The sequence below is a fragment of the Cynara cardunculus genome (genome assembly GCF_001531365.2).
Source record: "Cynara cardunculus var. scolymus isolate 2C chromosome LG 6, CcrdV1, whole genome shotgun sequence".
Lineage (NCBI taxonomy): Eukaryota > Viridiplantae > Streptophyta > Magnoliopsida > Asterales > Asteraceae > Cynara > Cynara cardunculus.
The window spans coordinates 15,464,894-15,475,882 of NC_037533.1; the positions used below are offsets into that span (position 1 = coordinate 15,464,894).

At 31.9% G+C, this 10,989-nt stretch overlaps 2 protein-coding genes across 2 annotated transcripts; both read right to left on the minus strand.

Moving 5' to 3' along the window:
• Window positions 1–2,676: 2,676 nt before the first annotated feature.
• LOC112514874 (putative WEB family protein At4g17210) lies at window positions 2,677–6,133 on the minus strand. The gene is made up of 2 exons (XM_025121503.1): window positions 5,946–6,133; window positions 2,677–4,173 (listed from the first exon to the last, which is right to left on the minus strand). Exons 1-2 carry the CDS (start codon window positions 6,045–6,047, stop codon window positions 2,776–2,778), a joined length of 1,500 nt encoding a protein of 499 aa, XP_024977271.1. The 5' UTR covers window positions 6,048–6,133; the 3' UTR covers window positions 2,677–2,775.
• A 969-nt stretch (window positions 6,134–7,102) lies between these two features.
• Window positions 7,103–10,140, minus strand: LOC112514182. Its single transcript, XM_025120513.1, has 3 exons — window positions 10,111–10,140; window positions 9,893–9,959; window positions 7,103–7,572 (listed from the first exon to the last, which is right to left on the minus strand). Exons 1-3 carry the CDS (start codon window positions 10,138–10,140, stop codon window positions 7,103–7,105), a joined length of 567 nt encoding a protein of 188 aa, XP_024976281.1.
• Window positions 10,141–10,989: the final 849 nt, after the last annotated feature.

Here is a 10,989-nt window from a genome sequence, read left to right on the forward strand (position 1 = left end):
TCATATTATAACATCGACTGAGATAAATAATAAAATGAAATATTAAAATCATGATGTATCTCACTGCATTGCGCGAGTACGCTTCTAGTATAAATAAATAAATATAACTTTAAGCAAATTTAAGTAATTTTAAACATAATAAAACAAAGAACACATATCATATAATATAAATAATTTAATAAGAGCAAACAAATACACATACAAAAACCACATCTATATCACATTTTATTTCTTTTCAAATAAATAAATACATAAGCATCATTTAAGTGTCATTTTAAATAACAAACAGTCACATGATATATACTGGTTTATTAATAACCACAATACATAGAATGACATAAAAAATACAAATTGAGAAACTCTATAAATATAAAAGATGGAGAAGAAAATTTATAATAACAAAACTCCACATAGATCACAGTTAATCATAATTTAATTGTTGTCAAAAAAAAACTTGAATAAATACAAAATATTAATAAAACAAAATTACGCAAAATAAAAAGACACATAAAAAGAACGCATACACAACATAAATAAATTCCAAAAATAAGAACGATGAAGAATCATATTCAATAAAATATAATAGAGAAGAAATTTTTGAACAAAACATTCGTCAACAACATATAACCCACACAAATCATAAATTAAGATGTAATATTTGTTACCAGAAAAAGTTTATAGAGGAATAACATTCGGTATGGACAATAAAAACATTCTACATAACAAAAAAATAATAATATATAATGCATAGAAAAACAAATGTAATAATAATTAACAAAATATAATAACATGGAATAAAAAACATCCATCAACAACAAATAACCCACACAAATTATTATATAAAATGTAACAAATTATTATATAAAATGTTCTAAATCGAAAGGTTTAGAACATTTATATAATTTTAAAGAATCAAAAATTCCATCGTCTTTTATATATCAAATATTTTAAAGAATTAAAAATCTAAGAAAAAAGAAAGATAAGTTTCACATTTTCTAAATAATATAATTTTTACATATCTTTTTAAAATCTTTTAAATTTTATTCAACTCTTATTTCTTCATTACTCACCAAACGATTTCTGCAAATTGAAAAAATCTTGAAGTAATCAAAATTTAACGTGATTATCAATCATGTATAAATAGTTATTGTTGATGGAGCTTAAATTTGAAAAAGATTTATCATATCATGTGATTACAAAATGTCAAAATTTTATTCGAATTTATATGATCTAATCGTAAACACAAACATATTATATGATAACAACAAATCCAACAATATTGAAAAAGAAATATGTAATAACAAATCATATTTTTTAATGAATATAATTTTTACATACCTTTTAAATCTTTGAATTTTTCTTCAACTCTCACCTTATTCATCCCTCACTAAAAGAATTTGTAGTATTTCATTTTGTTTATTATTGAAACTTAGAAAAACAAATTTCTATAAGAAATAAAAGAAAGTAAATGAAAGAGCAAATCAAGAGTTGGAGGTTAAACTTGAGTATACAAAATTACAAAAAAAAAAACAATTGATTATGAACCATATATTCTTCATACAAGGGTAGAAAAGTCTTTAATGTATTCAACATTTAAAAAAATAAAAAAATTGAGAAAAAAGATAGGAGAAGTTCTAAGCATTAGAATGTGTCACCTCATTATGTTTGGTTTCTTCTTTAATATATATATATAGATTGGTATTGTAACAAAAAAAATTTCCTGATATCACATACCAATTAATTATAATTAATACATAAAATCTTATATTATACATCAACTAACTGTATTTAGAACCATTTTATTTCAGCTGGTATGCATTTTATATCAATTTCAAGTTACATATATAAACACTTGTTATTTTTGTTTAAATTTTAAGTGACATTTTGACTTTCTAATTTATGTGTGTTGTTTAATTGTCACTAATTACAAGAATAAAACTTGCAAAACATTTAAATATCTATACTATATTATAAAACATTTAACAAAAACTCTTAAAAACCATTTTTTATGCATAAAATACTGTTTATTAATGCATGTTATTTAAAACTTAAAATTTAAAAGTAGACTGTGCGTAAGTACAATTTATTAAAGCTCTATATCTGAATTCATATAACTAATCGCAGATAAACATAATCAAATACAAGATAAACATCTCATTTTAAATATAAAAAATTAAAATATAATTAAGATAATCATTGAGTTCTAACAGAATATTTAATTATTATCTTTATAAAATGTTATATTATTAAATCAAAAATAAATTATTTCATTATTAAACTTAAATTAAATTATAATAAAAAAATAAATTAAAAAAATTACATAAAAAATAAAAACTTTTAAATATTTGATTTGATATTAACATTGATATTTTTTTTTTCAAATTTTTATGATATATTCAAAATTATATTTTATTCAAAAATAAAATCATTATTGTTTTTTTAAAAACACATTAAATTGTATTATAACATCGACAGAGACAAAGACAAAGAATAAAATAGAACATTAAAATTGAGATGTATCTCGTTGCATTGTACGAGTACCCTTCTAGTTCAAACAAAATAATTAAAATTACAATATATTTATAATTTAATATAATAAAAAATACAAAAAGTAATAAATAATTAAATAAATCGATACCATGATACTACCATAGGATAGATATGTACAAAATGGTCCGTTAAACCAACTCAAAAGTGAAGTCTTGTAAAAAAGTAAAACTTAAATGGGTAAATTTTTGTTGTACATTTATTTAGATACAGAATGAATAGCATGATTCAGAAGTTCATTTTGAGAAACTTGCCTAATGGCATGTATGTTTTAGAATTATCATCAAACTCAAAACCATGACTCGATTTCGACATCGATTCCGTCCGGAGGGCCGCCAGAGCCGCCCTCCGCCGCTGCTTCTGTTCCTTCCATTGCTTTATTTGCTCCTCGAGGGCGGATTTGGCCTGCTCCGCCACTTCCGCTCTCGTTGCCGCCTGTTCTGATTGTGTCCTGAGCTCACTCACTCTCACCATTGCACTCTCCAAATCTTTCTTCAAACACTCCATTTTCAGCGTCAGATTTTGTTCATCATTAGCTTCCTCGTTTTTCTTCACCAAGATTTCGTATTCCGCCAATGAAATCGTGATCTCGGGGTCGGATTTCGAATCTTGAAACTCGATCTCTTCGTGTCCGGATTGTAACCTTTGGTTTTCTTCTTTCAGTTCTTGGGTTTCGATCGCCATCTGTTGAAGAGCAAAATAAGCAGCGGACTTTTCGCCTTTGGCTCGTAACTCAGAGACCTCAGCAGCTGCGGTTTTTGATCGCCCTTTATGAAGCTCGGCTTTCAACAACGCTATTTCGACTTGTGTTTCGTTATCTTTGTCGCCCATCTCTTCCATTTCACTTTTCGTCTTTTCTAACTCACCGATGGCCATCTGCAACTCTTGATTCTTGTCCCTGAGTTCCGACTTCAACTGAGTCAACTCGCTCTCTAATAACTCGATGTACTGTACTTGATCTGAATTCCTCCTTTCTTGATGTTTATAATCCTCCTTCATCCTGTTCAGATCACTTCTTGAATCAGCAGCAGCCTCCTCAGCCAAACTATGCAACTCGTTAGCTCTTTGAAGCTCAGATTGCAGTGAATCGATGGCCATCGATTTCGATATGAGCTGTTCCTGGGCATACTTCATTTCTTTTTCGGCTTCTTCCTTCAAACTCTCGGATTCCATGGAAGAAAGTCGTAAATCGAGAATGGTTTCGTTGAGCATATTTTCATGATGAACCATCTCTTCCATTTTGGCTTTCTCCATGCTCAAAACCGTTTCGATCATCTCCGCTTGTTTCATGGCCTCAAATTTAGCATCAGTGGCAGCCACAAGTTGTTTTTCGACTCTGAGAAGTTGAGCTCGTGTTGAACTTAACTCGGTCAACTCTTCAGCCATTTCTTGGATCTTGAATTCGAGTTCCGAAACGCGAATTCTTGCTTCCTTGCATTCATTGATGAATACATCTTTCTCGAATTCCGAGCTCTTCAAGAGCGTTGAGATCCCGGCAACAGCTTCCTCATGGTGATCTTGCTTAAGAAGGGTTTGCTTGTGGGCAGCATCCATGGCTTCGAGTTGAACCTTGCAGTTAGCCAAGTCTTGTAGAACAGCTTCAAAATCTTTCTCCTTCTCTGCTTCCTGTTAACGAGTGATCGATTGCCCGTTTTCATTTCAAACAAACCATTATGCTCGTGAATGTGTGAAAATCAACACGTATGTTAATTAAAAAAAAAAAAACTTCTACTGAACTATGAAGAATCAAATCAGAGGTCCAAAAAATTTGTTCCGTCGGAGTAAAACAAGGCACATGCTTTGGAGACCGTTGGGAGTCTTGTAGAGTGTGATTCTACTTTTCCAGCTTTCAACTGTCGTTATTTTCCATCTTTAAGAAATCAAACCGTCAATCTTAGTTGCTTTGTGTCTGTTGCTCTCTCCTATTTACTATTTCTTATAATATAATATTATCATTCATCATAACATAGACGGATATTCTTTTGAGCAGCATTAGAGATTGTAGTTGTGACAAATGAACAACAAAATCAACAGTACCCACAAGATAGGTATCCATCTATATTCTTGATGAATGATAATGATGCATATTATATAGAATTAGTAAGTGGAAGAGATTCGCAAACACAAAGCAACTAAGATTGACAGTTTGATTTCTGAAAATGGTAAATGATGGTAGTTGAAAACCGGAAAAGATAGAACCACATTCCCAACGGGCTCCAAAGCATAGGCCTTGATTCAAACCCATGGAAGTAAAACAAGGTCCATGTTTTGGAGCCCATTGGGAGTCTCGTAGAGTGTGATTCTTCTTTTCCAGCTTTCAACTCTCGTTATTTTCCATCTTCAGAAATCATACCGCCAATCTTAGTTGCTTTTTGTCCCATTCTTAGTTGCTTTTTGTCTGTAGGTCTCTCTCATTTACTATAGCTTTCGAGTAGTATCAGAGATTGTAGTTGTGACAAATGAAAAACGAAATCAACAGTACCCATAAGACAAGTATCCATCTATATTCTTAATGAATGATATATTATATAGAATTAGTAAGTAGGGGAGACCCAGAGACATAAAACAACTAAGATTGGCGGTTTGATTTCTAAAGATGGAAAACAATGGTAATTGAAAGCTGGAAAACATGGAATCACACTCTACAAAACTCCCAAAGGGCTCCAACTAAGCTTTTGGTGCCCGTTGGGAGTCTCGTAGAGTGTGATTCCATGTTTTCCAGCTTTCAACTACCATTTAGAAATCAAACTGTCAATCTTAGTTGTTTTATGTCTGTGGGTCTCTCCCACTTACCAATTCTATATAATATATACTATTATCATTCATCAAAGCATCGACAGATCCTTGTCTTTTGGTCAGGAGAGATTGTAGCTGTGACAGATAAACAATGAAACCAACAGTATCCACAAGACAAGACAGGTATCCATCTACAGTCTCTATGGTCTGAAGAATGATAATGATATAATTATATAGAATTATTAACTGAGAGAGACCCACACAAACAAAGTTACTAAGAAAATGGCGTTTTGATTTCTAAAGATGGAAAATACTGGTAGTTGAAAGTTGGAAAAGATAGAATCGCAATCTATGAGACTCCCAAAGGCTCCAAAGTATAGGCTTTGATTCAAACCCATGGAGGATTAGATTTCCACTACATCCCTCTCAACCTTAACCCGTGCGATATAACCCAAGTGGTTTTCAGATTTGGAGATTAATGCTTTCTCACTCCTATTCCTCTATTTTAGTTGAGAATTTAGCATAACTGTTCGAGCAAACTTTTCGTAGATCTCCAAAATTTCAAAACTACCATAGCTGTTAGAGATGCTCTCATGGTATGAAGTGGGATTCGTAGTGTGAGATCATGATTTCTGATCAACAATGAGATAGAAGAAACTTACATCATCGCTGCTACATCGACTTTTGATCTGGTTGCATTTTTCCCCAAAATGGGAAACAGATGCTCTAACGGATTTGATTGGATCCGTATCAATCTCCCCCATAGTTTCTTCCCCAAGTAATTCAATCGCTATGATTTCTTCACACAATTCAAAAATCCATGTAAGTTTTCATGATCAGGTTCTCAGAAACACACACACACACACACACACTAAAACATCATCATCATATTATATATGATCCAACCACGAATTTTCAATCTCAGTGTGTGTTTGTGTGTGTGAGAGAGACAGATAGAGATAGAGATAAAGCCATACCTGGGGGAAAATGGGAAGATGTTAATGTAAGTTGATCCGAGGGGACATCTAACAAATATGAGAACGAATTGTTGTTAGTTCCATCAGATTTATCGTTTTCGAATTAGGGTTTTGTTTGTTTCCGATAGAATCAAAGACGAGATTCCTGCTGTTTTTGTGTTGCATTGAAAAGTTGGATGGATTTTGATGTGTGTATATAGAATACATACAGATAGAAGCATAGATTTGAGAAGTGGAGGATTATACCGCCGTCCACCACCAGCACCTAGTGAAGATCGTCGTGCCGGCCGGCCAGCCGCCTGAAGTAAAGGATGACTCAAATACCATGATCTCATCGTTTTCTTTTCGTCATTGATTACATCAAATCCTACCATTTTCAATGGGTGTTCTTACTCAATGTCAATTGGAGTTTCGCTATAATCGGTCGTTAGCAACGCCTCAGCATTTTTTATCTCCGTGGGTGAGCATCTCCAATGGAGCTTCGCAACCTCTTTTTTTACACTTTTTATTTAGGAGTGATCGATTGTTATTTGAAACAACTTATTTCGGTTGCAGCAAGATTAAATGGTGATAATGATTAAGAAATTTTGTATGATTTAGTGTCAGATAGAAAAAGGTTGTTTGGAAATTTCTGAATGTTTAGTTTTGTGCTTAATGAAAATTAACGTTTGACAACAGTTTTAAAGAAAATTTCTAAATGAAGAATATAAAATAATTAATGGTCTAAACTAATACATAATATTATATCAATCCAAACAAGCATAACAATGTTTGTTCAGGTTTTGGCATAATAAAACATCATATAAAACACAACTTCCAACCCAATATTTTTAGTACAACACCTAATTTGAAGCATTTAACGTCAATTGATTTGCAATCTCATTACGCAAATTAGTCATGTACTCACTGTCTTGGGGACCCCGAGGTGTTGCATCTATCTCTTCTTCCTCACCTCCATCAATTTGTTCTTGTGCTTCATTAATGAACATGGGATTATTGTCGTAATCCATGAATAATTGTTGCATGGTCCATCTTCTTATAAAGTTGTGGATCGCGAAACAAGCAATTACAATGTTTCTTTGTATGCGAAAAGGATAAGGGGTCATTTGCTTCAAAATTGGGAATCTTGCTTTCAATAYACCAAAAGCACGTTCGATAACATTTATGAGTTGTGCGTGGGCATAATTGAATATTTCTTCTTTGGTCAAGGCACGTCGACATCGAAAATCAGCTAGCCAATATCTTGTATTGCGATATGGAGTCAAAAATCCACGAGTGTTGGCATATGCAGCATCACAAAGATAATATTTTTCTACATTTAACATGTAAAAAAAATTATTGTTTAGTAAAATGTATAAGAAATAAATTATATTCAATATTAAGTAAAAATTCTAAGTACCTGGTGTAAGAAATGGAAAGCCAGAAGTTGGGTTCAATGCAACTTCTTTTAAAACCCTAGCATCATGTGTTATGCACTCTCATCCAGCCCAAACATAAGTGAATACCATATTAAAATCACAAATCGCTAAAACGTTTTGATAACATTCACCTCTTCCTCTGTCCCTATAACGAGCTTGTTGATCGACAGGTACAACTGCATGTATGAGAGTCCCATCTAACGCACTTATCGCCCCATTTATTTAAAAAGTATAAACTATAAGAAACTTTTTAACTACGTTTTGATTTTGCAAATTATATAAACGAAAACATACCGGAAAAATTATTCTAAGATTTCTTTGTCATTCTAACATGTTGGAGATTTCTTCATTGGGCATTGATCCTACAACTTCTCTAGCAAATTCCATCATTGCTCGTAGTACTTGACGGAAATATCTATTTATAGTTTCTGTTGAGTGTTGAAATCTTCTTTTACTCATTCTATAGCGTTCATTGTGACCTATAATTGTTAAAAAAATTGTCATCTTCTCCTCAACAATTGCATTCCTACTATTTTGCAACCGATTCTTTTGTTTAAAATGGTTGCATAGTAGTATATAAGCATCACAAGAAAGGCGCATCAACTCAAGACATTGTGTATTTGAGCCATTTAATAGTTCTAGAGTATACGCATGTCCGGACAAATAATGAAGTGTTATCTCTTATCCTTTTGATTCTTGATGTAGCTTTTCGTTTCAAATACAACCAAAAAAGTAACAAAAGCAACAATTCTTCTTCAACATCCATAGAGAACCTTGCAAATAAAAATAATTACAAAACATGACTGAAAAGTTGCATCCATAAAAAACCATGCAAATAAAAATAATTACTCAACATTCATTCAAAAGTTATATCATTCAAAATCATGTTCAATAGTTATGTCATCCAAAAGTCATATGTTCAAAAGCAAAACATCATTCAAAAGGTAAAATCATATCCAAACACAATGTTCAAAAGTCATTCTAACCCAACACACATTCTAACCCAACCCACGCAAAAGTCATATGTTCCGACTACATGATCCCGTACTTTTGTCTTATCAACTTATTATAGGTCAGAAAAGTTTAACTTATTCAAAAACTCCTTATTACCGATTTGACACGGTATAAGTTGTTTATCCAAACACCTCAAAAGTTCTTATTACCAGTGTCACACCAGAATAACTCAACAAGTTGTTTTTATAAGCAATCCCAAACAGCCCCTTATTTTCAACTAATCAAATCAAAAGTATTCATATAAAAAAGTACATAATAATTAACATAAATTGTAACCTCTTTTTTGGGTTCATATTTTCTTCCTACATCAATAATTAACATCAGTTCGTTTGTAACATTTAGGTATTAAGCGAACGATAGAAAATTGACCCTTCATATGAATGGAGTCACAGACAAATCTCAAACAAATGTTTTTTTTTAATCATTAGAAGTAAAATTGCATACAATAAATAATGATACTTCATGCAAAACAACTTCTTTGAATGAAGGATTAGGAGTATAAAAAACAATTAATGATAAAAACATTAAAAAAACATAGATCATATACACAGTAGCCAATTTGTTGACAAAACCATTGACATTTTGACAGTAGCCAAAGACACATCATAAATTCATGTACACAGTAGCCAATACATATAAACAAAAGTATTGCATGCTAACAAGTAACAACCCACAGTTCAACTCTGTCCTAGAACTTTTAATCAAAACTTTATGTTCACAGTTCAACCTTGATTTTGATTGAATGACAGACTGAGTACCTTAGTTGTCAGTCAAAATTGAAACTCTTTTTGCAATTTTTTTGAAGTATATAATATTTATATACGACAAATGCAACAAATAAACTCACACATCCTCTTCACGTATGGTGAGGTTTGAACCCCTAACCTTATAGAAGGCCAAGGGCTACGATACCGCTAGGCCAAAGGCCCTTTGGTCTCTTTTTGCAATTTTATTGGAGTATACACCTGGTACTGGAAATGAATGGATGGATCTGTTTGGTAAACCGACTTTAGAAGACAAAAAAGTAATGTTTTGGAAGCCAGTGGATTTATTAATTTTATGGGCTTATTTTTTTAGTAGTTGTAAACGGCCCAGATACAATAGCCAAACGCACAAATTGACAAAAACATACATCATTTTCTTTTATATTATATTCAAGAATTGAAGTTTGAAACTCAAGGTCTATGCTTAAAAGCTTACCTTCCGGACAAGAATCTCGATTTCGATTTCTCGATTTCTTGTAGTAAAGAGCAATTGAACATGAAATCTGATGTTGAAATCACAATATCATAACAGAAATTTAGAACCAAGAAGTGAGATTTGAGAATTCAGACATTGGAGATTGGAGAAAAGTTACGCCAATCCGTCAACATTGAATCGAACTCGAAAGATATAAAGAACTATAAATTAAGGATTACCATTGCAAGAAAATCCATGGGATTTTCCATTGTGATTGAAAATTGTTGCTAGAAATTGGAAGGTCGGCATCCACTTGAGCAGATTTATCGGATACGTGCGATGCGAAGTAGAAGGAAGGAAGACAAAGAGATTTTTTTGGTTTCTCGATTGTCACGTCTTCAATCTGATTGGTTAGAACTTCAATTAAGTTTGGGGTTAGGCTCAAAGTATTAATGTTCTTGTTTAAGAATTTAAAAGTGGTGAGGTTTCCGAAGGATCTCTAACAGATTTTTTATAATTTCTCTAAACCAAATAAGACAAAGTCGAAATCTCTAAAATAAATTACAATCAACTTCAACAGATTTTATATTTTAAATATTTCATCATTAATAATATTATTTAATATTCTATAATTTTATGATACCAAACTTCTAAAAAATTTATATAAAATGATATTAATTCAACTCCTCGCTGGTAGAATGAATCCACAAGGGTGGTGTCTGGTTGGTTTGAGCTTTGGCTCCAAAGGTCAAAAGTACCAGGAGGTCCCAAGTTCAAATTCAATAAGGAATAAAAATCCCTTTGTGGCCACAGAGGTTCAAATGCGGTGACTCCGAGCTATCTGCAAAGTAGGTAGTTGTCCTGGAATTAGTCGGCTCACATAGCGGGTTGGATATCCAGATTAATAAAAAAAATTATTTTTCGATAATATTTTGAGTTTTAGAGAATCCTCTATATTGACAATTTTTTCCATGATTCTCTATTTCAGAGAATAAGATAAAGAAGTTGTTGGAATATTATAGAGTATTAGACAGGTATTCGCACAATGCAGCGAAATACATCTTGATTTTTTTATGTATGGCTTTATTCTTTATCCTTGTCGATATAATATGATTTTA